Below are 26652 nucleotides of genomic sequence, written 5' to 3' on the forward strand. Positions count from 1 at the left end.
GAGGGGGGGGGAAGGACACATATGTAATACCCTTTGTAATACTTTTAGCAATAAAAAAAAAGAAAGAAAAAAAGAGAAGCCCTCAGACAATCATCCTCAGGTGTGGCAAGGTTTTCCAATAGGGTAGAACAACTGTCTTCCCCCCCCCCCACCCCCCCCCCCAAAAAAAAAACTGCCTGCAGAGCAAAGGTCTGACTGAGAAAGATGGCCTCCTCAGTGTGAGGGAATGACTCAGCACAGGAAACCGAGGTGTCTGCCTTCTGAGCACTAACTTTAGGATGATTTTTTTGTAATTTAGTTGAAATTCCAGTTTGGTCCTGGCACCTTGTCTGTGTAGCATCCACTTACTCTGTGGCCATTTTTAATCTCCCTTCTTTTTGACATTCTGAGAACAGCACACTGGTAAGGGATTATGCTCAATCGCACCAGGGCTGCTGCTTGACTACACATTGCCGCTTCTGCAGTGTCTAAAACAGGGGTGGGCAAACTTTTTGACTTAGGGCCACAATGGGTTCTTAAACTGGACCGGAGGGCCGGAACAAAAGCATGGATGGAGTGTTTGTGTGAACTAATATAAATTCAAAGTAAACATCATTACATAAAAGGGTACGGTCTTTTTTTTTTTTTTTAGTTTTATTCATTTAGTTTGCCCACGGCTGGTCTAAAACCTGATTTCTGCTTCCCCAGTGTTTATATTGCCTGGTGGCCCATGGCTCTAAAACAACTTCAAAGTGGTTAAAACACCATCACAATTATGAAAAGATAACATTTTGAAAATTTAAAAAAAAATTTGTAAAATAAGCTTTCAGAAGCCTGAAATTGAGTTGGTTTGAGTTTAACATTTTTGAGTTTAATGGAATAAGCTTCTACAAATTCTTGGGGTCTTAATGTACAAGATATTACAAAATAGCTAAGACATATATTTCACATTTAATAAAACCAAACAGTCTTAAGATGTGAAGAAAAAGTGGGGTAAAAAATTCTCCATTATAAAATTGGAAAGTCACCAATGTATTCTGCCAGGGGACTAGTACCTACCTCTCCATTTGTGCCATCAAAGATAATTACACCAAAGCTGGGACGCAAGCTCTCCCCACTGACTTCATTTCTTTACACATCCTTGCTCCTTAACCTTGTGGCAGGCAATGAGCTCAGCATGTCCTCAGAGCCAAGAGGAACAGGAGAGGAGCTGGGGGAAGTTCAGGAAGGAACACTTGCCTCTGCACTACAGCCTACTGCTCTAAAGTTAAGTAAACTTCATCCCCATTCATAGGTCAAACTGAGGCTCCACAAGTTTAGCTACCTTGTTCAAGGTCACCCAGCCAGTAAATTGTGGAGGACTTTCAGTCAAAGTAAGAATTATACTCTTGAAGTGCAATAAGACATTGGTTTACATTTTGGGGGAGACAGGGAAACATTACAAGGTCTCCTATTCTCACACTTAGTAGTTCTAACCTTGAGGCAATGCCATCCTCCTAGGGGGCCTGTTAATGTCAGGGACTATCTTTGATGTACCAATAAAGTGGGTGGGTTGTGCTTCTGGCTTTTAGTACTCTAGAGGTCAGACATGCTACAATGCTGCAGATAGTTCTGCACAACAAAATATCATCAATCTCAAAATGCAGTTTCCTGTTGGATAACACCACAGGCTCCTCATAGGTTCAGGAGGTAGAAGTGGTGAAAGTATTAACTCCCTCTGGCATGAAGTCAGAGGAAGAGACGCAGTGACTTGTCAAAGGGCAGTATAAAAGGTGGAGTGATTAAAGCTGTGCACAAGTCATGCTGGCTGGGCTGGTCTTTGGCCAGTGTTGCCAACATAGTCGATACAACCCTATGAAATCTCTTCATAAGGTCATACCGAGAGAGAGCAGGATCCACCACTTACAAGTGGGTAACCCTGAGCACGTCACTTAACTTCTTTGAGCTTTGTTTGTAAAAAGAAAACTCCTAAGATTTTGAGGATTAAATGAGATGTCCGAATGTGCCTGGCGCAATGTCTAGCCAGGGAGTATCTTGTTAAGTGGTGGCTATATTTATCTCACCATTATCATAAAATGCCACACTCGGTTTATGTTCCTCAGCTAACCCCCTTCTTACAATATTTCCAGTGAAGAAATGTGTATTCCACAAGACACTTGTTTTGCCAAAGACCTAGATAAAATGTTTTCGCTCAGTTGCCACCTCTAAATCCCTTGGACTCCCCACTCCCAAAGACAAGGTTAATGGGATAGAATTTAAACTTGAAAAAACTCAAAATTTTAACACATTATACCCAAACTATATGCTAATACACCAATGTTCATTATTAGTTTACACATACTACAAAGGTAGTATTGAAAATAATTTCTTTCATGGCCAACTATGGAGGAAATAGTGTCCCTTTATACTTAAACAATATGTAGTACCCAACAGAGAGCAGGATTGAGAACTCAGAAGCTTAACAAGTACACAGGATATGCAACAATTTGGTTATAACTGAAACCAGATTAAACAAAATATTCAGCTACATATCACACAATCATAACTTGAAGAATAGAGCTAGACAAGCTACACTCAGCCCCTCTGGACTAGCAAGTGAAGTGTGTTCAACACTTCAAGGAGAAGCCATCATACAAGCCCTCCTTGAATGCTCTATATACAATCTTTTCTAAATTCCTATATTTTTGTATGAATTTACTTTGTACTTTCAGAGTTCAGTGACTATATTTGGGGTGGAAAAAGGTGAAGGCAACAGCTGGATAGCCAATGAGTAAAAGTTAGAGTCCAGATACTGTATAGTTCACTGGTAGTGGGGCCCACAATGCAATAGCACTCTCTCTATACTTTTTAAATGATTAACAGAGTGCTTATTAAGGGGACAGAAATTGGAGTAATCATATTTGAGATCACATGTTGTATCTCAACCCAAAAAACAGGGACTTTGATGAACCAAAGGCTGAGATTCAGAAAAGACTTAACTATGCAAAATAATTATTTGAAGTATAGCTTTTATAATAGGATTTTACTCTGTAGCAAATATGTAATAAAAAAAGTCACAGTTGATGTTTAATAATACCCTTTAGGGATTTTTTCCAGAGTTACCTTGACATGAAGGGTATATCCTTTAACCAATAAAAAGGAGTTTGCACAATAGAGACATCATGTTAGCTTTCTAAAAATTTCATTGAATCTTGACACAATGGTCTAGCTTTGGGGTAACACGAAGGATGCCAACATCAAAGAAAAATGGAAGACATTTTCCAACGAGGCAAATGTTCAGTTCTGAGCTTCCTGAAGCTCCCTGATGCAGGTACATTCCAAGTGAAGTCAACAGGAAGAGGTAAAATCTTTACTGCATAACTCTGAGCATCGCTGTGGGTCTACCTCTTCACCTCCCATTCTCAGGGCAGAGGAAAGGTTCTCGCTCTGTCAGGCGTTAACCAGTATGTGGTGAGATGTGCCTCTTTACTTGAGGGCTCCTAGACTGCAGTCCAGCTACCTTGCTCTCTGGGCCACATGTAGTCCTGAAGCATGTACCATGTAATAGAAAGCCAAGTTTCTAGAATTAAAAATGGAGCTAGCCACAATCCTGAGTGCTATGAGGAAGGCAACAGGATATTCAAACAAAAGATTAATAAAAACAATTGTCTATATAGTTACTGGCAGGGCTTGAAGATGACATTAAAATTCAAGCATGAAAGGGGTTCACCAGCACCCAGGAACTGGGCTGTCTGCTTGGAGTAGGGGCTGATACAGAATCCAATCTACTGAGGTAACTGGCAACAAACATGATACAACAAAAATGGCTCTTAAGGGAGAGCTTGAGGTTGGAGTCCTTTTTCTAGGGTCGTGCCTATTCAGCCATCCAGAGCTTGAAAGTCCTGTCATATGAGCAAGTGGCTATAAGTTGCCCATCAGAAGAAATGTCTAGGCCCATCACTTTGCCTTCGTGGCCAGCCAAAGTCTTCAGTGGGGACCAGCCTGGATGGGTCCAGATCTTGGCTGTGTTATCATAGGCACCAGTGAGCAAGAAATTCCCATGGATAGCTGCAAGAGAAAAATGGAGTTGCTTAAGGAATTTAAGTATTCAAAAGAGCTTAAGTACAAAATTCTTCCAGAACATACTATTTCAAAAAAGAAGGTATTTTTACATTCAGAAAAACCCAACACTGATCTATATTCCTAACAGGTCTCCAGGAAAAAGGGACAACTGCAGGGAAAATTAGGGAAACAAATAATATTATTAAGGTTTCTTGGCTTTTTCAACAACCTGTTCAGAATAATATTAAGGATTTGGTGCTTATGATTTCCATGGAGAAAAAGATGCAGCAAAGCACTCACGAAGTCTTTACTTCCTAGCAACAAGCATGCTGTGCCACAGTTCTGTCTGAAAGTGGGGCAGAGGGAAGGAAATTATAATTTGCTTCTCTGACAGAGTCCAAATTCTCTCCTGTCCCACCTCCAAGTTAAGCTACAGCCTGGCCTGCATTCCATGAAAGTGCAATCTGTCTTTCTCATTATTCTAAAACAGGAGGAAAGCTTACGCTCAAATTTGACACCAGTCACTAAGTTCTGATGGGCAGGGATGGTATAGATGCAGCGCCGCTGTCGAAGGTCCCATACTTTGCAGGTGTTGTCACCACTGCCGGTTGCAATGTGGTAGCTGTGGATCAGATGGTAGTATCGAAGTTAGAAACAAAGAGTACTTCCTGACCAAGAACCCTCTCCACCCCATCATTCAATGAGCTTATTTTACCCATTGGGGGAGAAATTTATTCCATAGATTTCCTTCAGGTGCCCTTCTAGGAACATGATACAACGTCCTGTACGCAGGTCCCAAACTCGACCAAATGCATCCAGTCCCCTGATAAAATAATTTACAAATGAACATTTTTAATCCAGTTCTCTGTGGAAGCAGCTATACATAAGAGGTGAGACTACCGAGCTGCCCCTGGCTATGTGGAAAAAGCCTTACCCAGTGCCAGCCAAAGAGCCATCTTGATGGAAGGCAATGTCATACACACCCATGCTGTGGCCTTCCTGATGCAGGATCTCCTCTTGAGCTTCCAAATCCCATAAGCGCCATGAGCGGTCATAGCTAAAAACACACACAAATATTCAGCCAGCATATATTTACTCAGTTTCTATAATGTACAAGGTATTATTATTAGTTATAGCTTCAGTTATGCTTCTGCAACTACTTAGAAAACAAGTTATTTTCTGGCATAAGCAATCTATAATAATAAAAGCATAATATGCTAATTAGACCAGACATCCTTCCGGACGTCCTTCCAGACAAAGTCGTGGGGGGCAGGGTCTGAGGCAGAGATGGCAGAGATCCCTGGTCGTGGCAGCGGGTGGGGACCAAAGCAGAGGCGGCCGGTGCGACAGCGGGGCCAAGGCCCTTGCACGAATTTCGTGCATCGGGCCTCTAGTGTCTCAATAACTAAGCACATCTGTCTTGGGTGCTAACTGGAAAAACCATGACTTCCAATAAACCTATTTTAAGAACAGAATCCCCTAAGAATGGCCCAGCAAAGACTCTGTTGCCTCCTTTCTTCCCCAATTCCACTTTTATGTTCTTTCAGTCATCAAGCGTTGATATATTTACTGGGCCCTAAATTCATGTTGGGGATACAAAAATCAATCATAGACAAATCAATGGAGTAGAAAAGAAAAGAAATAGACCCACTCATATATGGTTAAATGATTTTCAATGAGGGTGTCAAGCAATTTCAACAGGGAAAGGAAAGTGGTAGAACTGTCTATGTACATGGAAATAAAGATAGTAAAGAAAAAGTCAAACATTTTAAAAAAGGAATAAAGCATCTGAAAACTACACAAAAGAGAATATACAAATGGTAGTAAGCATATAACAAAGTACTCAACACTAATAGTCATTAAAGTAACAAAAATGAAAACCATGAGGTTTCACTACACATTTGCTAGATTGGGCAGAATGACAGGACTGACAAAACCAACTGTTGGCAAGGAGGTGAAGCAATCAGAATTCTGGGAATGTAAAATGGTGCAACCATTTTAGAAAACCCCTTGGAAGTTTTTCAAAAGTTAAATACACATGTACCCTATGACTTACGATTTGCGATTGTAGGTATTTATTTAAGAGAAAGGAAAGAAAAGCATGTCTACAAAGAGTCTTATCCAAGGATATTTATGGTGGTTTTATTCTGATGAGCCAAAACCTGGAAACAGCCCAACTGTCCATCAGTAGAAAAATTGGATAAACTGTCGCTCAGTAATACAACTGATTACTCCTCAGCAAGAAAAAGGAACTACTCATACATACAAACAACGTGAAGGAGTCTTTCATTAAACTTATAGAACCAGAAAGGGAGACCAATTTGAAGCAGAGATTATAATGCAAAAAACCCCACAATGCCCCCCCCCAAAAAACAACACCCCAAAACAACAAACACAAAGAAAACAAAACACACAGACCTCTAGTGTTGGTCAAGAAAGAGTGAAAATTTTAGTTTTCTGGACAACTAGTGACTTTAAAATTTACTTCCTAGCAACAAGAAGCATGCTGCAATTTAAGAGCAAATACACTTACCTCTAACTACATAATATACTCTATTCTGATTCACTGACAATAAAATCCTTGAAGATCTCTGTTCTAAAAATTTACTTGGTAGTTACCAATAAGGGGTTAATAAGATGTCATAAGCCCATCTAAATATATAGAAGCCTAAGTGACCGTCTGGTATCTATGACGCACACTGACCACCAGGGGGCAGATGCTCAACGCAGGAGCAGAAACCACAGGCATGGAAACATGGAACAGACTGATGAATCTCAGAGGGAAGGGGGGAGGGAGGGCAGAGATTAACCATAGATCTTATATGCATACTAGAGGCCCAGTGCATGGATTCGTGCACCGGTGGGGTCCCTCGGTCTGGCCTGTGGGGATCGGGCCAAAACCAGCTCTCTGACATCCCCCAAAGGGTCCCGGATTGCGAGAGGGTGCAGGCCAGGCCTTTAGTACAGACAGAACAATAGGAAGGCTTACCAGGTGGTACCCAAGAAACGTCCTGATGGATGCCACATTACACGGGCCACACGTACTGTATGGCCTTCAATATCTGCCACTGGTTCATCACTGAAAAGGAATCAAATACATGTGAGTAAACTGTTCTATATGCATGTAAATAAATATTCATTGAATTTATTAACTGTTGCATACAGATGCACCAATTTTGTATTATTTGAGAAGCCAAATTATAAACACACTTGTAATTTGTTAAAACTTTAAGTATAACAAGAATTTGTCACTTCCCAAGGTTTTAAAAGATTTGGGACTTCATGTGCTCACAGGGCAAAACTGCCTAAAGCATTAAGAAACACTCCTACCTGAATTCACTATGTTGTTAAACTTTGAAGGCTATACCACTTAGAATTAAGAGAAAATAAAAGATAAGCAAAATAGTTTCTCTGCACCAAAGTAGTACTGAGATTCTAGGAAGAAAACATACTTTAATACAGATGTGAGGCTACAAAAATCAAGCAGTTTTGGTGCAAGTGGATTGCATATAAATCTCAAACTTTAGCTTGTTCGAGGATCCACACAGAAAAAGGAACTCCTAAATACATAGAGGTTTAGTTTCCTTTGGGGGACCCTTAAATTTTATTACCCAGCAACTACAGAAGGAAGATCTGAAATACCAGTGAAAGAAAATAAACAAGAACCCTAAAGAGGGCAATTAAAAAGAGAACTTTATCAATGTGCATACATAGAAGTAATCAAAGTCCTAGGGCCGTGGTCAGCAAACTGCGGCTCGAGAGCCACATGCGGCTCTTTGGCCCCTTGAGTGTGGCTCTTCCTAAGCCTTAGGAGTACCCTAATTAAGTTAATAACAATGCACCTACCTATATAGTTTAAGTTTAAAAAATCTGGCTCTCAAAAGAAATTTCAATCGTTGTACTGTTGATATTTGGCTCTGTTGACTAATGAGTTTGCCAACCACTGGTCTAGGTAAAGGATGATGCTACTGGAAGGAAGACATCCCTTCCTTAGCAATACTGCCAGACAGAACCTCACTTTCCCCTCCCCTGTGGCTGTTTGCTAAGAACCAACATGCTGTCAGAATGTATCTTTAGTCAATCTACCAAACACTGCATTTCTTCAACGTCAATATATTGCACAGGAAGTAAAATGGATCTTTCCAGAGTAATGGAGCCAGGAAAAAGTGGCCACTATGTTAGAGGCAAAAAATCAAGTTCTAAAGTTGACAAGAAAAAGCCTGACACAACTCTGATGAGAAAAGGTGTAAAAAACAAAAAACAAAACACCTCTATTTAAAAAAAAATAAGTAAAAATGTATTTTTTATTTCAGAGAGGAAGGGAGAGGAAAAGATAGAAACATCAATGATGAGAGAGAATCACTTGATAACCTGTCTCCTGCAGGCTCCACACTGGGGACCGAGCATGCAACCTGGGCATGTGCCCTGACTGGGAACTGAACCGTGACCTCCTGGTTCATAGGTCGGTGCTCAATCATTGAGCCACACCAGCTGGGCTCTATGCTATTTTCATAACAAGTTTCCTCGACTCTTAGAGTACTCTGGGGTTAAACGTCAGATTTTCGGGTCCTAAGAGCCAACAAATCAACTATTTCAGTGATTTGAGTATAGAGAGAACAGTAATATTCACCTGTCAAGGCTCCAAAGTTTCACAGAACCATCAGCAGCACAAGAGGCCAAATTGACATCTTTTTGGTCCAAAGAAACAGTGGATTTCGGATGGAATACAATTGCTCCTACATTTGTGTTATGGCCTGAAGGAGGGTAAGAGATGAAAGTTAAAGGGTTCCTACCCTCTTATAACTTATGTGCAAATACAGACTATGATGAATAACACAGGTATATATTAGGGAAATAAAGACATATAGAGTATTAAAATAACAATTGAAATATTTTAAAAATAAACTTAATTTAAACTAATATTTAAAGCACATTAATAAAAGCAAAACACAAAAAAGACTTAAGAATGTGAAAAGCACAGAGATTTAAACAACATTCTAACTCACCTCGAAGAGTGTGAAGGAGGTTGCAATCAGGAACAGACCAGAGCTTGCAAAGCCCACTCCTATCAAATACAAAGGAAAGCATCTCAGCCAGGGTTGGTCTGGGAAGGAAAAGGTACCTTGGTAACATTACAATCTCTTTTCACCCCCATTAAACTTTACAGTGGCTGACAGAAAAAGAGTAAAAGGATTATTATTTGAAGTGTTATAGAAGAAAGCTAGATTTAGTTCTCATGCAACTAGAAGCCTCTACTGGACTATAATTAATACATACAAGTTGCTATTCTCCTTAACTTTTGGGTCAACTTGTGAGGGAAGGTAGGACTAATTAAATTATCCAATAATAATAGCATTAATAATGATACCATCTCCTTAAATATGAATGGCATTTCGCTGCTTACAAAATACGTAACTTTCTTTAGACTTCTTTTTAAAAATTTTTTTGAAAAGATTTTTTTCAGGAAATTTCCCACCAATTTCTCAAATGATCCTTATTAACAGACCTGTGAGGTATGTAAAATAGGAATGATAACTTCTGCTTTATAATGAAGGTAACTGAGGCTTGGAGAGGTGGAGTTATCTGTGTAGGTCCTCGGCTTTCTCCTGAACCACGGTCTCAACTGCTGCCTAGTCAAGTAGTTCCTGTGCATACAATGTAAGGAAGTTTCCCCTCTTATATCTAGTGGGCCATGTCCCACAAAAATAACTAAATAGAACAAAACAAGTTATCACATCCTAAGAGTTTTATGCAAACATGGTGGTAAGTAGAAAATAAAATAAAGATAGCTCACTCCATGACATGCTCCAAAATACTAGTGTCAAGAACATACTGCTACATGTCATGATCTCTGGGGTCCCTTGTGAACACTAAGGACTGTTCACAAAGACTTTACTGCATAACAAACGGGTAGAGCAGCAGCATCTCTATTCTGGTGGGTAACATAGAAAGAGGGTAACATAGAAATAGACATCTAAGACATGCTAACTTTTTTCCTGAACCTATTCCTTATTTAGGAAAAAGAAAGTCACTGTAAAAACGTAACTTACCAACAAGCTGTAGCCAGCATTTTGGAATTGGGACTAAAGTGACAGTAGGAGATAGGCCGGTCATCCCCAATCTGACTGCAGAAATTATTCAAAGACTTAAAAAAACACAACATACAATGATCATTAATAGGCTAACCCAGAAGTTGGCTTTTCCACTATAACAAAGCAACTTCACAGTTTTAATACAACCCAAGATTCTTTTATACTTTTTTTTTTTTTTGGTTAGGAGGTACTTATATGGATGAATGAATGGGTCAAGGCATATCTGAAACTGCAGCACAGTTTTCTACAGTCTTAGTATCACTAGCCCTAATGTCAGCTAAATATAAAGAAGAAAACCACGGAGAGATCTACAGTACAGCTGTGACATCCTAAAGGGAAGAATTCAAGAGCAGAACCACAGGCCTCTGCTGAGTACAAAGTACAGTAGGTTCCTGCCATCTAAACAGATGGCAACAGTGTAAGCAGGGAGGAATAAATCTAGCTGCCGCTACCCTCTTAGAGGTGGGCCAAAAGGGAAAATCTAATAAACATATAAGAACCTTCAGGATATTGAACAACTGCCCACAGCATCTTACCCGGAGAGATTTGTGCAGCTCTTGCATCTGGGAGGTCCTAGTTGTTTCAGGAATCTCTTTATGGAGACGGGCCTCTTCCAAGCGTTTCATTGCCCTATGATATGCACACATTACCATTATGAGAGTAAATGGGTTTTAGATGGGGGGTTTACACAGTATCTGACACTCAATTTCATTTAACAACCAGTCATATAAAGCAGGTCCTCCGTCCCTGAGAAGAAACAAGAATATGCTTCTTTCTCCTAGAGGCTCTCCTCACCTGGGCAGCGAATAATTAGCAATCCATAGTCTAGCAACCTTCAGGGTGTTTGGTCCTTCATGGTACCAGGTTTGCTGATACTGGAAGTTAAATTAAGAAAAGAAATATTAAGTCTGAGCATTCCTGCCCCCACTTGTAGCTGTCAATTCCCTATTTTAACTGCCAGAATAAAGGTGAATTAGTTCAGTAACAGGATGAAATCAGGCATGTGCTTTCTACTGTTTCTTTCTGTGAGGTCTTGTTAGATGGCTTCTGATTCCCTGTTAAAAGTTACACCAGGAATGCTATATTCTTTCCTGAATGGGAAACTCACTAATCTCCATTTATATCTACACAGAAACCATATTTTAATCCCAACAACGATTCCTGAATGGTAGAGTCTTCAACCCTCCAACCCCCAATCCTAGCAAAGCAAACCACTGAAAACATAAAATGAGAAAACTATCCCCTCATCTCTTTCATGTTTACATTACGAAGGTCTTTACCTCTTCTTTGGACTTCTTAGATTTCTCATCATCTTTTTTAGTTTTTTTTAAGGCATCAGTACCGACCACTGAGAGGATATTTCTTAACCTGTAACCAAAAAGAATGAAATTTAAACAGAAATGAGATAAAAATTTGAAAAAGTACATCTAAGAAGGGAGCAAGCTTCCCCTATTCTCTCACCATTCAAACTCCAAGCAACCTGCTTTGAGATCCATGAGGTCATACCTAAACTTCCAGCGTGATTTCCTTCACTCAATCTTCAAAATACCCTAAGGCAGTGGTTCTCAACCTTTCTAATGCTGCGACCCTTTAATACAGTTCCTCATGTTGTGGTGACCCCCAAGCATAAAATTATTTTCATTGCTACTTCATAACTGTAATTTTGCTACTGTAAACAATATGTAATTATGTATGTGTTTTCTGACCTCTTTTCCCTTAGATTGTCAAATAAAAAAATTACAATAGCCAACACAATTACCATCTGATATGAATCAATCAAAATTATACCTATTTTTCCTTTGTCAGACTAGCAAAAAATACTTTTAATGTGCCACAAAATTTTAGTAATTAGTTTATGTGCGCTGTGAGATGAATTGAAAATTGCTGTTTTATGTCACTGACAAGGAATGCATTTGTTGTCTAAATTTTCCAAGTTTTACTACAAATGTTTATCCAACTCAAAATTCCACATTGGGGAGAGGAGAGGAAAAGGGAGCATGTTAACACCTTCTTCACAGTTTATAAAGAAAAATTAGTAGCGGAGTAAAAATTGGCCTTAGACTCAGGTTATGGGTTAAACTATCTAAACACAACTTAAGATATTCTGTTAAGAACATCTGAGACATTCCATTAAAATTTTTGCTATAAATAACTGAAATTTGGAACTTGAACCCTGTGATTAAAAGAGAAGAAGAGTATTTAGAAAGGGCACCTTTCTCTTCTTTCAGCAGGACCCTCTCCAAAAAGTGTGATAGGCTCCCCCAAGGCTCGAAGGCAAGCCTTGACCTCTGAGTCGTCTGTGGAAACATTGATTTGCCGCGCTCGCTTCCTTCTCTCAAACTCGGCTAACACTTCGGCCTGTCGCTCACTTATGTGCTCTTCAATTTCAAACACTTCCCCTGTAAAAAGAACAGGCAACATCAGCATAATCATCAGATTTTCTTCAAATAGGGAAAATGAAAACATTTCTTACATTTGGAGTTTGTGTATGCCCTTAGTTCAAGTTAAGGGCATCTATTATACACATAGGCAGGGAGTGGGCCTAAGCCGTCAGTCAGACATCCCCCGAGGGCTCCCGGACTGTGAAAGGGCACAGGCCAGGCTGAGGGACCCCCCCTCCCCAAGTGCACGAATTTCATGCACTGGGCCTCTAGTACCTATATAAACACATAGCTTAGATGAAATAAAGTAAAGAGTATGGAGCATCTTTAGCAAATGAGTTAACTAGGACTCCTATCCAAAAGACATAATAGAAACATTATTTTAACACTTGCCAAAGCTACTCTCTAAAACGGTCTCAGTATGGAGACACTTACAAATGAAAGTAAATTGGAAATAATTACCATGAAAATGATATTCCTTGACTGCAAGGCTATCTGAATAAACTAGCAGGTAGTTTAAAAACCCACACCAAATACAAGCATTTGGATAAAAAATGGTAAGCATAGTGGTGAAGCAGTTATGTTTAAATCAGCATAAAAGGCTAAAAAAGTCACTAAAGTACATGTGTATAGAAAAAAAACACATGGGAGGATCAATGAGAAACTTGACAGAAGTTCTTTCTGCAGAGAAGTCTTTTCATTTTATACTGTTTGAATATATTACAAACATCACAAGTTAATTTTTAAAATATAATGGGCCACCAGTTACTGACATAGAAAGGTATCCTCAAGAGTGAAAAATACAGGTTCTAAAACAATTTGTATATCATGGCTTCATTTATGGGAAAAAAAATTCTATATTTTTATAGGTTTGAATTCTTGGAAAGATATAGACCCAATTAATAAGGATTAAAGATTTTTCTACTTCACATATTTCCACATTTTTTTTCAAAATTATATGTGTGTGTGTGTGTGTCCATATACACACTTGTTTTCATCCTCATTCGAGGATATTTTTTTTTATTGATTTGATGTGAGGAAGAAACATCCCGTATTTGCCCAACCATGAAACGAACTCACAACCTTCTGGTGTACGGGACGGGACGTTCCAACCAACTGAGCAAATAATGGCAGAGCATTATTTTTACAATTTAAGAAATATTTTGCCCTGGCTGGTGTGGCTCAGTGGTTGAGCATCATCCTGTGCACCAGAAGGTCCCCAGTTCGATTCCTAGTCAGGGTGCATGCAGGAATCAGCCGATCAATGTTTCTCTCCCCACCTCTCCCTTTGTCTCTCTAAAATCAATAAAAGCATGTTTTAAAATTTCATTTTGGGAGAAAAATAAATGGAAAACTATAAACAGATTACTGTGAACCACAGTAATTCCAAACCAATGCCAGAATTGTGCTTGATCTCCAGAATAGCTTCCCCCAAAACTTAACTACTAATAGCCTATTGTTGACTGAAAGCCTTACCCACAACATAAACAGTCAATTAGCACATACTTTGTATGTTATATGCATTATATACTGTATTTTTACAATAAAGGTTAGAGAAGGAAATATTAAGAAAACCATAAGAAAAATACATCACACTGGGGGGTAGGGGAGGCCGGGGGATTGTCAAGGGCAGGGGAAAAGGGGAGACATGTGTGGTACCCTTTGTAATACTTCAAGCAATAAAAAAGGAAAAAAAAAGAAAAAAAAGAAAAATACATCAGTATTTATTTAAAAATCTACATATAAGTGGACCCACACAGTTAAAAATATGTTGTTTATGGGTCAGTTATACACACTGAGTAACTCCTGGTAAAATTCCTAACAATTCATGAGAGAAAAACTGTTCAACAGGTTTTAAGCAAGAGGCTCTCTGGATGACACTAAGCAGAGTAGGCAAAGTATGACCATTTACAGATATCAGTTTAAAAACAGAAAAATGTTGACACTAAAAAAACTAGTGATAATCTAAGTTTAGGAAGGCATCATCGCAGAAAATTTGAGCACCAAAGACAAAGAGGGACTCACAATTTGCATCTTACCAGAGGTTATGTTAATATTTCCTGCTTCAATTCCGGCTTTAAGTCCTTCTTTTCCCAAAATCCCAGATTCTCCTTTGGCCAGACGCTCCCTCTCCTTCTCTTCCAAACTTCCATAGTAGATATGTGGTTTCTTCACAACAGGCGCGACTAAGTCATCAGGTGCCTTGGTTTTGGTTGCCTGCTAAATCAAAGACCTGGATTAATTTACGGCGTAATCTCAGCCATTTACTAGGCTTCCCTAAAGAACAAAGCTCATCTTGAGTTTCAGCTGCATTCCCTCCCTAAAGGAAAGAACACGGAGGGCACTTCCGTACACGTTCGCCTGCCGAAGGGTCTGGGGTTCGATCCCCGGTCCAGGCCCTTTCCTGGGTTGCTGGTTAGATTCTGGCCCTAGTCAGGCGCGTGCGGGAGGCAACCAGTAGAGGTGTCTCTCTCACATCGATGTTTCTCTCTCTCTCTCCCTCCCTCCCGTACACTCTTTCTAAAAATGAATGTGAAAAAATGTCCTTGGGTAAGAAAAAAAAAAGGTGTCTTTATTGATGGGGCGGGAGGAGGGGCTGTTCAGTATCTCAGGCAGGAAGAGGCTGATAAAACTACTTAATTTCTCTTGGCGCTTTTCCTGTCATAGGTTTGCTTTGGAGCATGTTTAATTCATCTGGCTGGAGTGCAATCCCTTCTCGGGTTTTATGGAGCTTCCAGGGTTCTTGCTCATCACAGGGGAAGTAGAAAGGGTGAATGGAATAACCACCCCGATGTGAAGGGGGAATGTTCCTCTGACGTGAGGAGGCCTCATTGTGAACAAGTCTGACAATGACGTAAGCCTTGGCCAGGGCGCTGCTCCCTTTCAGAGCTCCGTTTCTGGACCCGTCGGAAGACGCATTGACCGTTCGCGGCTGCACAAGGGGGGCACATGAGCTCCCGCACATGAAAGCGCTCAGGCATCAGGAAGACGGAGCCCGCTGAGCCCAGACCCAGGCTCGCCGCCTTCCTCCCCGGCCCTCCACGGACTGAGCCCGACCCCTCGAGGCCCCGTCCCGCAGGGACCCCCAAGCCCCGCGGTGCCCCCTGCCAGGGTGAGCGGAGATCTGTACCGTGGAGGAAGCTCGTGTGGAAGCCATGCCGGGCTCAGGAGCCGCGAAACCCCAGCCACAGCCGGGCTCTGCTTCCCAGACAATCCACCGCGCGCCCAGCCGAGCGGAACTGCGTCACCGACCGGAAGTGGGTCGAGAGCGACGCAGCGTCGGGGTCGGCGTGGAGCACGCTGGGAATCGTAGTGGGAAGGAAGGAAGGCTTGTGGGCGCGTCGCGAGGGGTGACCCGTGGAGCCTCCGAGAAACGTGCGCGGAGGCCGAGGTTCTGCGAGGAGAGGCTCTGGCTCAGGGCGGGCTGGGGCGTGGAGCGCAGTCGGCTGAGCGGAAGCCGTGGTGGGCGCCGAGGCTCCGGGAAGGGGCAGAGCAGGCTTGAGAGGCGGTAGGTGCGGCGAGTCGCACGGCTTCGGGCTGGACTCCGGAGCGGATCGAGGGCTTCCGGGGGCCGTTCCTCTCGGCTCTGCCAGCGGCTTTCCGTTGTCCTGGATCCGGGGACCAGGTTGCCATGGAAACCCTTGCGCCGGACCGGTGAGTGTTGCCCTGGACCTGCCGCGGGCGAGCCTTTCTTGGTGTCTGGAAGTTCTCTCCCGGGGGCTCCCTTTGAGCTGGTGAATTCGGGCAGCGGCGAGAGATTAAGCTCCAGGAGCCCGCTAGCGCCAAAGTAACATACAAACCCGGCGGAGGAGCCGCGGCCTGCTTTCGTCGTCTTCAGCCCGGTCTTTGTCCTCAGGCTCCGAGTGAGATGATGGGTGGGAGGCGTCAGGTACATGCAAACAACTCCGCATGGCCCTGTGTCCGGCTGGGTGCTGGGCATCAGAGTTGAAAAAGTCAAGCCTCTTGTCGATGGTGCAGATGCTCAAAATGTCAGGTGTTTCCCGCCCCTCTCCACAAGGACAGTTACTGTAATAATGGCTGTAAACTGTAAAACACTTTTTTTAAAAATATTTTTTTATTGATTTCAGAGAGGAAGGGAGAGGGAGAGAGAGATAGAAACATCAGTGATGAGAGAGACTCATTGATGGGCTGCCTCCTGCACGACCCCAACTGGGGATCGAGCCCGCAACCCGGGCGTGTGCCCCCCGACAGGAATCGAACCCGGGACCCTCCAATCCACAGTCTGACGCTCTATCCACCGAGCCAAACCAGCCAGGGCTGTAAAACACTCTAATTCAGAGTTTACTGAATGGCAAGTTATATTCCAGGAACGTAGTCTGCATTCCGTCACTCAGTCCATACAATAACAGAGTGCCGATATGGAAATTAAGATCTAGTGAAAGATGAAGCTAATTGTTCAAGATAAGCAGTGGATGGTATTAGAACACCCTGCCCTTTTCCTACTTTTATCCATTGCTCTATACTGCTCCTTAGTGGCAAGCTTTTCAATTTGCAGAAGAGAGAAGAGTGCAAAGAAATGTTTTTTTTTAATTTTTAAAAGAAACATATTTTTACTGATTTCAGGGAGGAAGGGAGAAGGAGAGAGAGATAGATAGAAACATCAATGATGAGAGGGAATCATTCATTGATCAGCTGCCTCCTGCACGCCCCACACTGGGGATTGAGCCAGCAACCCTGGCATGTACCCTGACTGGGAATCAGACTGAGACCTCAACCTCTGAGCCACGCTGGTGGGGCCAATGTTTTCCTTTTAAGCATTGCTCCCCAGACCTTTGCTCCCTCTATCATTTATCTACATTGGAATCAAGATAATATCAGACTTAGTACAAAGCAATTTGAAATACGACATGCTCGTATTTTATGTTGATACTAGAGGCCCGATGCACGAAATTTGTACAAGGGTAGGCCTTCCCTCCACCGGCACTGGCTTCCCTCCAGCTGCTGGCACCTGGGCTTCCCTTCAACTCCTGGCAGCTGGGCCCCCGCCCCCCTGCCCGCACCTGCCTTGCCATGGCGCTGCCCACATCCGCCACCACCCTCTGCGGGGCAATCATGGAGCGATGGCGGACCTCCAGCCAATCGCATCTCACTCGCCTTGACTGGCCTGGCAACAGTGCGTGTCATAGCTTGATCGTCTGGACGGTCGTTCTGCTGTTCGGTCGTTTGGTCAATTTGCATATTACGCTTTTATTATAGATTATCACCTGTACCCCAATTTTCATGAGGGAGAAGGAAACATTTTTTCTTTGTATACTTCACAGCCATTAGCTACATCCTAGATACATGATAACAATTTATTCTCATTCTCATTTAATCCTCACCAGGTAACCTCTGTGTAATTTTTATGGGAGGCTTACCAAACTTAACAGCGTTGACTTCATCTGTAAAATAGGGATAATTTTGCCAGCATCACAGGGATTTTGTGTTAAATTAAAAATGTAAGGAATGAGAATGGAAAAGCATAGCACAATGCTCAAGGAAAAATCATTTCACTTTATTTGGATCTCTGGTTTATTCAACTAAACATTACTGCCTGATTATTATAGATACACCTTATTGGATGCTGTGGAAAATATAAAGGTGATGCCATCAATAGATTTTAAACTCAGTGGGGAGTTTTATTTTTTTCTCCCAAAAATGTTTTTTGTTAGCATAAGCACTACCTGGGGTTTTCAGACGAGTGTTCTCTTGAGCCCCTTTGGGTCCTTGTTCTCTCTGCCTAGCATGCCCTTAATCCTCGTTCTTTGCCTGCCCTTCACAAGTTAACTAAGACATCATCTCCTCCAAAAAGTCCTCCATGTCACTGTCAACCCTACACTTAACCCAGAGTGGATTGGGCCTATGTGATGCCATTGCATTATCCTCGTCAACATTCTTAGTACACTATGCAGTTTTCTGTTTACGTGTTTGTTTTCTCCACAGACTGTGACTGTGCCTTTTACCTGCAGCTGGAAGTGTTTGTTTAATGAATGACCTATCTATTTAGGATCTATTTAGACCCTGAGGATAACCCTGTGAATTGGTGAGTTAGAGGGAGATTTAGTAAACTGATTTTAGTATTCAGGAGTGATCACAGACCTCTCACAATTCTCATGTAGAGTTGATCAAATTTAATAACTTGTGTATTTTCCCACTAACACTGCTGAATTAAGATGTGATATTTGAACGTTATTCTGTTAGCTAGAAAATGCTTTGAATGTAACTGGAGCATGAGATTAAAATGACTGTTGCCTAGAATTCTTATATAGGCAGCTTGCTATTTTAAGTTCCTGAAGAGTGTTTTGGAATTAGAGTTGTGGATCTCCATCTTATAATAAAAACGTGTGTTGAGACAGCATGGAGGGACCTGGAGAGTATTATACTAAGCGAATTAAGCCAGTCAGAGAAAGACAAGTGTCACTGATCTCACTCCTATATGGAATCTAATGAACAAAATAAACTGATGAATAAAATAGATCCAGAGACATAAAAGCATAGAACAGACTGTCGAATCTCAGAAGGCTGGGGTGGGTAGAAAGAGATCAACCAAAGAACTTCTATGCAAATATGCATAACCCATGGACACAGCCAATAGGATGATGAAGGCCTGGTGTGGGAGGTGGGGGTGGGCTAGAAGGAATCAATGGGGGGAGAAAGGAGACGTGATACTTTCAACAATAAAGATTTAAAAAAATAAACAAACAGAAAAACGTATGTTCAGACACCTAGAGACTTAGACGTGTATGTGTGAATCCAAATGAGTTTTTTGATTGTCATTCAGTTTAGTGTGCATGCTTACAAATTGATCTTATATTCGCAGCTGAGATTTATCCCCTCCAGTTTTTCCTCCTTTCTGCCATTTTTAACAGCTAATAGTTAAGTGGGTCTGGCCCTTGGTGTTGACTTCAGTATGTTGCGACGAAAACCAACCCGCCTAGAGCTGAAGCTTGATGACATTGAAGAGTTTGAAAGCATTCGGAAGGACTTGGAGGTAAGAGTGTAACTTTCAAACCCTTAGGACTATTTGAAACAATAACTCTAACTCCAGACTCTCATATCAACAGCTTATTTGTATGCTTTTACAGGCACCTCCAATTCCATGTCATAGTTTCCTGTGGCCGCTGAAACAAATTACCACAAACTTGGTGGTTTAAGACAACAGAAATTTACTTTGTCACAGTTCTATAGGCCAGAAATCTGACATCCGTCTCCACCAAAAGCAGTGTTTCAGCAGGACCGTGCTCCCTCCAGAGGCTCTAGGGGTGACTCTTCCAGCTTCTGGTGTCACTGGCATTGCTTGACTTGTGGCTGCATCATTCAAATCTCTGATTCTGTGATCACACTGCCTTCTCCTCTTCTGTCTGTGAAATCTTCCTTTGCCCTCTTATAAGGATACTTGTGATAGCATTTAGGGCCTACTCAGATAATCCAGGATAATGCCCTCATCTCAGGATCCTTAATTTAATTATACCGACAGAGATCCTTTTTCCATGTAAGACAACATTTATAGATTCCTGGGGGTAGGACCTGATAGCTTTAGGGTTCATTAGCTCATTTTACTTAACATGTTAAAACAAACAAAAAAAACTCTTGATGTCTTTCTCAAGCTAGTTTCACTTCAGTGTTCCGCATCTCAGTACTTATGCATTTGCTCAAGCCAGAACCCTAGGAGTCACTCTTGAGTTCTTCCTTTTCCCCATCCTTTATATACAATTTGTCTGTAAACCCTTTGATTCTACCTCCAGAATATTTCTAGAAGCTACCTATATCTTTTTATCTCCACTGTTACAACCCTACTCCAGGTAACCATCTCTCTGTACAATTTCAGTAGCATCCTAAGTGGTTTTTCTACTTCTATTTTTTGTTTCTTTAATCCATTCTCCATTAGGTAGCTAGAATGATTTTTAAAAATGTTAAGATCATGTCATTCCCCTGCTTAAAACTCTTCAATAGTTTGCTACACTGAAAATAAAATCTCAATTCTTTATGGCCTATAAGATTTTATATGTTCTAGCCTCTCTCAGGTTTCACTTCCTGCCACTTGTTCCTTTGCCCTCTGTACCCCAGTCACACTGGCTTTCTTACATTTCCTTGAACATGCAAAACTATTTATCAGCATGGCCTTTGCACATGTTATTTCCCTCTGCCCCAGTGCATCCCTTCTTCATGTCTCTGTTTAAATGTCACTTCCTCAGCCTGTGAGGCCTCTTCTGACCTTGTCCAACTTAGGTGTGTCGTTCTTAGCCATGCTGGCTCCATCTCATTAGGGTCTCTCAAAGCACTTTATTCTTTGATTTTGTAGCATTTATTATAATTCACAATGATTTGTTTTTTGTAAAACCATTTACATTAGCAACCTTGATTGTAGAAATCATGTCTATCTTTCTCACTATTGAGTTCCCAGGATCTAGTACATAGTTGGAGCTCAATATGTATTTTTAAAAAATGTTTTTATTTTTTAGAGAGGGAAGAAGGGAGTGGGATATAGAGAGAGAAATATCGATGAGAGAGAAACATCAATGAGAGAGAAACTCATTGTATATAGCCTGTCTCCTGCATGTCCACTACTGGGGATCAAGCCGGCAACCTTGGGCATGTGCCCTGACTGGGAATTGAACCCATACCAGCTGGGCTCAGTGTGTATTTTTAAGTGTAGCCTTACCCCACAGTATTAGATGTGCATTAATAAGACTTAAATTCTTCAGTGTCCTTCAGAATAAAGTCCAGACTCCTTAGGATGGCATACAATGCCCTTGCTCATCTCTCCACTTTATCTTTCACTGCTGAGTTATCTTTAACTTTACTCTTAGTGCCTATGCACACTCTGAAGTGCCCTTTGCCTTTCTTTGCAGAGCTAACTCATTTTTTAAAAAACATCTTTACTTTTTTAAAAAAATATATATTTTTTAATTTATTTCAGAGAGGGAGAGAGATAGAAACTTCAATAATGAGAGAGAATCATCGATCGGCTGCCACCTGGGCTCCCCCTACTGGGGATCGAGCCTCCAACCCAGGCATGTGTCCTGACCAGGAATTGAACAGTAACCTCCTGGTTCATAAGTCAACATGCAACCACTGAGCCATGCCAGCTGGGCTTTTACTCATCCTTTGACTCGGCTCCTTCCAGAAGTCTTTCTTGACTACCTACCCCAGTAGGGTTAGGTTCAACCTCTTCCTCCTTTGCTGACCTCTTTCTTAGGTACTATCACTGTCATAATTATCTGTTTTTCTGTTTCCCTCCACTAGGCCATATGCTCCTTGAAGGCAGGAATGAGTATATTCTTCTTTGCATCTGTCCCCTGCAATACCAGGCCCAAAGAGGTGCTCAATATAAGTGTATTTTCATTTGTTATTCTAGTAGATATTTTGTACTATATGGCAGAGGACATATTTTATACATGTCCATGAACATGGTGGCTTTACTACCTATTGTATATGCTTCTTTTTTTTAACACTTAAAATTTTATTTCCGGGTATTAGATTACATTAAGGAATTATTGGTAATGGTGTTAGGGGAGAGAATCCTATATAATAAAAGGCTAATATGCAAATCAACCAAACGGTGGAACGACCAGTTGCTATGATGTGCACTGACCACCAGGGGGCAGACACTCAATGCAGGAGCTGCCCCCTGGTGGTCAGTGTGCTACCACAGGGGAAGCGCTGCTCAGCCAGAATCTGGGCTCATGGCTGGTGAGCGCAGTGGCAGTGGCAGGAGCCTCTCACGCTTCCGCGGCAGCGCTAAGAATGTCCAACTGCCAGCTTAGGCCCACTCCTCACAGGGAGCGAGCCTAAGCCATCAGTTGGACATCCCCCAAGGGATCCTGGACTGCGAGAGGGCACAGGCCAGGCTGAGGAACCCCCCCTACCTCTCCCCGAGTGCACGAATTTCGTGCACCAGGCCTCTAGTGGTATGATAGTTATGCTGATCGTTGGCCTGTTCTCAGATAAGTCCTCTGACTTTGCCCTTCTTTGATCTGTATCACAGGGGACTCATCTCCCAGCCTGTAACTTGGATTTCTTTTCCCTCTTCCTCATCCCAGAGACTTTAGTTTTTCTAAGCCATAAAGTGCTAGCATACTGAACTTTGACTCTGCAAAGTCAGCTCACTATTGAGTTAGTCTTTTTACTAAAGGCAGTATCCAGAGGGTTTTACCTGTTCTAGAGCAACTTAGGTGGGAAGGATAGTTTTGCCCTTAACTGAAATGAAGGCAGAAGGAAATTGGTATTTCATTTCTTGTTGAAATCAGTTTGATTACATTTGATGACTCTGGATTCAAAACAGTCAGCAGTTGTTCATGGTGGAAAGCCCTTTAAATTATTTCATTCCATTTGGATAGTCTCAGAGTTTCTCATGGCTTATAAAATGATAACATTCTTTGCCTTTTAGAACTGTGGTCAAAAAGTTATTTGGGGAGAACTTTCTAATGCTTCTTATTGGTAGGGCAGACTAGAGAGTAACTCAGAGAAATCATATTTATCTATATATACAGGGTGGGGCAAAAGTAGGTTTACAGTTGTTCATACGGAAAATAAAACAATAATTTATAAGAATAAACATACAACTGTAAACCTACTTTTGCCCCACCCTCTGTGTGTGTGTGTGTGTACCTTATTTGATTATTTAAATGTTCATCAGTAAGTGGTGAGGTATGGAAGTAATTCCAGTGATTAGAGTAGTCGAGCAATTCTAGTAAGGAAGTCTAGATAAAACATGTTCATTCTCAAAGAAAGTCATCATCATCTGTTATCTTTAATTACATAGTGGTAGTAATGGGATCTCTTTTAAAATGGTCAAACTGAGACATAGATTTTGTGAATTCTGCAGTCACTTATGATATAAGAACTAAACCTTTTCTCTGAAAACAAAATGAAACCCCAAGCCTTTTGATAAGACAGCACAAAACCTATTCCTGTGTTACATTTAATCTCATGATGTCAGTCAAGCTCTTAATTTCTGGTGGTTATTGTTTTACCGGTCACTTTATTTTTCCATTTATTATCTATCTGTCTGTCTGTCTATCTATCTATCTATCTATCTATCTATCTATCTATCTAATCTAGCCTAATATGCAAAGTGTCCCCTTGGGAGTTCAACCAACCAAGAGTTCCACTGACCCGGAGTTCGATCGCTCGCTATGACGTGTGCTGACCACCAGGGGCCGGCGTGGAACGAAGGAAGGACCCGCCTGGCAGCTAGGGAAGGGAGGCCCCAGCTGGCAGTCGGCAGCCTAGGGTTCCTACCCATGCACAAATTTTGTGCACTGGGCCTCTAATCTTTTTTCTTTTCTTTTTTTATTTTATTTTATTTTATTTATTTTATTTTATTTTATTTTTTTTTGTGGGGGGCTCTAGTCTTGAATAATACACTTACTGAAACATCTCTCTCTCCCCCTTTTCTGTCAACTCTTGCTCATCTTTCTAATTGCAGCTTCTTGCTCTGAACCTTCACTCCTCACACCTCACCTCTTCTTTGTGTCTTTGGCAGTGTGGCTTTCCTCTGTGATAGCTTAGATCACCCTATGTTGTAATTGTCTACCTGTTTCCTTAGAGTGTGACCTCCTGGGTATGAGTTATATCTTTTATCATCATGTGGTAGTCCTCGCTTATTTGCAGGGGAATATGTTCCAAGACCCCCCCTCCCCCTGCTCCCCGATGCCTGAAACGGGATAGTACTGAACCCTATGTATACTATGTTTTTTCCAATACATACATACTAATGATAAAGTTTAATTTATAAATTAGGCACATTTAGAGATTAACAACATACTATAGTAAAAATTATGTGAATGTAGTCTCTCTCAAAATAGCTTATTGTTCTTAACAATGATAATGTGAGATGATACAATGACTATGTGATGAAATGAAGTGAGGTGAATGACAGGCAATGTGACATAGCATTAGACCACTATAATGGTCACCTGAACACATGCACAGAGATGCTGTAACAGTCATTCTGATAATTGAGGCTGCTTCTAAGTGACTAAGAGGTGGGTAGCATATACAGGCTGGAGATGCTGGACAAAAGGAGAATTCATGTTCCAGATCGGCATGCAGTTTAAAACTTAAGAATTCCTAATTTCTGGAATTTCCCATTTAATATTTTTGGACCTTGGTCGATAATGGGTAACTGAAACCTCTGAAAGCAAAACCACAGGTAAGGAGGGACTGCTATATGCCTTATATTCCTAACCATCCAAACCCAGGATTTCAGTTTATTGTTCTATAGACCCTAATTCTCTCCTTTACCCTATGCCAAGTACATGGTGGGTGCCAAATAAGTATTTGCTAATGGAAAGAATGTTGCCTTAATCCTAAAACTTTTATACTTTCAGACCCGTAAGAAACAAAAGGAAGATGTGGATGTTGTAGGAGGCAGTGATGGAGAAGGTGCCATAGGGCTCAGCAGTGACCCCAAGAACCGGGAACAGATGATTAATGATCGAATTGGTTATAAACCCCAAGCCAAGCCCAACAATCGCTCATCTCAATTTGGAAGTTTTGAATTTTAGAGGTGGATTTTCTTGCTTGCCAGAGCCCTGGAATGGTGTAAAATGATGGCAGAAGTACAAACGCAGTTCAGGGAATCGAGTGCTTGTAGTCAAGCAGAATATTTTACCTCCTGCAGAGGGAAATACTTCTGCATGAGATTACTGAAATCCAAACTCTGGTTTGTCTCTGGAGAATTTGACTCTATAAAACTTGTCTGATTTTCAATTTTAAAAATAAATATATTTTTGGAAAAGTATGAGACATCCTTAATGAAGTATAATAGTACAATTAACACCCAGACTTTAAAAGGTAATTGCTACAGAGGTGACGTCATTCTTCCCATCTTTCTGAAAAGACCCTGCGCACAGAACACTTCCATTTCATCCTTATGACTGACTTTCATTTAACTCATTTATTCAGCAAGTATTTATTGAGTGCCCACTATGTGCCAGGTACCATTCTAGGCACTTAGTAACATCAGTGAACAAAATCAACAAAGATCCCTACCCTTGTGGAGATTAGATTTTAGTGATTATGTGTAAATTTGATCTTCCATTCTGAACTTGTTCCTCTGGACCCCCCAAACTCCTTGGAGGCTTAGTGGAAACTTTTCCTTTTCTGTAATTAAAGCACATACACTTAGTAAATTGATTCTTCTCATGCAGTTTTCCTTTGAATCAGGCCTCACACTTCCTGAGCATAGTAACAGAACAGGCATTGAGTATTCCATCCCCTGGGGTTTCACATGAAGCCTGGGTGGTCAGCTGGTGGGGAGGAGGGAAAGGAGAGTTTAACCAAAGCAGATCTCATGAGGGCTTTCCAAGCTACTCTTGTGTGTAGAATTCTGCTTTTCTGCTCATAAGGAGTAAATTTTCTATTCCACTTATTTGATCATATAGCAAGGGACTCTGGTAACCAAGTTGGCTGTGGATTTATCATTGTTGATTGAAGCTGAGTGGTGGGTGCAGAGGGATTCATAACATGATTTTTTTTTCTATTTTTGTATATGTTTGGAAAATTCTCTAAAAGATTAAAAATCATGGATTGTGGAGTGAAAAGCGTCTTGAGCTGAAATTCTAGCACAGTCACTTTCTTCTGTATTATCTGGAGCCAATGATTTAAATTCTGTGAGCCTTTGTCTTATCAATATGATGGAGATAATATATATCTAAAAGGACTGTGGAAATGGAATGAAACAGTGAAATGAACTTAGCTCCATGACTGGTCCATAACAAGTGCTGGATAAATAACAACTATCATTGTTGCTATTATTACTCTTTTATCTTTTTTAAAAAAAATATATTTTATTTTTTACAGAGAGGAAGGGAGAGGGATAGAGTTAGAAACATCGATCAGCTGCCTCCTGCACACCCCCCACTGGGGATGTGCCCGCAACCAAGGCACATGCCCTTGACTGGAATCGAACCTGGGACTCCTCAGTCCACAGGCTGATGCTCTATCCACTGAGCCAAACCGGTCAGGGCTCTTTTATCTTTTTAGTTTTGTGAGTTCCTTACAGAGGATACTGTAAATTATTGAGCAGTGTATTCATTCTATCTAGTTCAATTCCAAGCTCATATGACAAAAATATTGGCTGAGTTCCTCCAAGGTGTCAGGCATTTTCTAGAAATTAGTGATAGAGCAGTGAACAAAGTAGACAAAAAAGA

The 26652-nt window shown here is 41.2% G+C and overlaps 2 protein-coding genes across 5 annotated transcripts; one reads left to right on the top strand and one right to left on the bottom strand.

Annotated features, from left to right (window-relative positions):
- Positions 1-782: 782 nt before the first annotated feature.
- On the bottom strand, positions 783-15761 carry PRPF4 (pre-mRNA processing factor 4). Of its 3 annotated transcripts, none has more exons than XM_006088002.3 (14): positions 15624-15761; positions 14533-14710; positions 12325-12511; positions 11393-11480; positions 10908-10987; positions 10649-10742; positions 10071-10165; positions 9027-9085; positions 8651-8774; positions 7010-7099; positions 4955-5077; positions 4736-4843; positions 4524-4642; positions 783-4026 (listed from the first exon to the last, which is right to left on the bottom strand). In XM_006088002.3, exons 1-14 carry the CDS (start codon positions 15648-15650, stop codon positions 3833-3835), a joined length of 1566 nt encoding a protein of 521 aa, XP_006088064.1. In that variant the 5' UTR covers positions 15651-15761; the 3' UTR covers positions 783-3832. The 3 variants fall into 3 exon arrangements, with proteins under 3 accessions (XP_006088064.1, XP_023609030.1, XP_006088063.1); XM_023753262.1 differs by having other exon boundaries at positions 783-4028; positions 4527-4642; positions 14533-14713; positions 15624-15755; XM_006088001.3 differs by having other exon boundaries at positions 14533-14713; positions 15624-15755.
- A 61-nt stretch (positions 15762-15822) lies between these two features.
- On the top strand, positions 15823-25241 carry CDC26 (cell division cycle 26). 2 transcript variants are annotated; one of them, XM_014455178.2, is made up of 4 exons: positions 15823-16147; positions 18437-18536; positions 19363-19484; positions 24829-25241. In XM_014455178.2, the coding sequence occupies exons 3-4, from the start codon at positions 19404-19406 to the stop codon at positions 25003-25005; spliced, it is 258 nt and encodes an 85-aa protein (XP_014310664.1). In that variant the 5' UTR covers positions 15823-16147; positions 18437-18536; positions 19363-19403; the 3' UTR covers positions 25006-25241. The 2 variants fall into 2 exon arrangements, with proteins under 2 accessions (XP_014310664.1, XP_023609031.1); XM_023753263.1 differs by lacking the exon at positions 18437-18536.
- The last annotated feature ends 1411 nt before the right edge of the window (positions 25242-26652 follow it).

Source organism: Myotis lucifugus, unplaced genomic scaffold (assembly GCF_000147115.1).
Source record: "Myotis lucifugus unplaced genomic scaffold, Myoluc2.0 scaffold_43, whole genome shotgun sequence".
Taxonomy (NCBI): domain Eukaryota; kingdom Metazoa; phylum Chordata; class Mammalia; order Chiroptera; family Vespertilionidae; genus Myotis; species Myotis lucifugus.

What these genes read in the sequence shown, in the direction of transcription:
- CDC26 (XM_014455178.2), top strand. Translation starts at nt 19,404, where the DNA reads ATGTTGCGACGAAAACCAACCCGCCTAGAGCTGAAGCTTGATGACATT. An exon ending in GCATTCGGAAGGACTTGGAG is followed by an intron (nt 19,485 to 24,828) that starts GTAAGAGTGTAA and finishes TTATACTTTCAG; the next exon opens with ACCCGTAAGAAACAAAAGGA.
- PRPF4 (XM_006088001.3), bottom strand. Translation starts at nt 15,650, where the DNA reads ATGGCTTCCACACGAGCTTCCTCCACG. An exon ending in AAACTTTGGAGCCTTGACAG is followed by an intron (nt 7,100 to 8,650) that starts GTGAATATTACT and finishes ATTCCTTTTCAG; the next exon opens with TGATGAACCAGTGGCAGATA. An exon ending in ATAAATTTCTCCCCCAATGG is followed by an intron (nt 4,643 to 4,735) that starts GTAAAATAAGCT and finishes TCTGATCCACAG; the next exon opens with CTACCACATTGCAACCGGCA.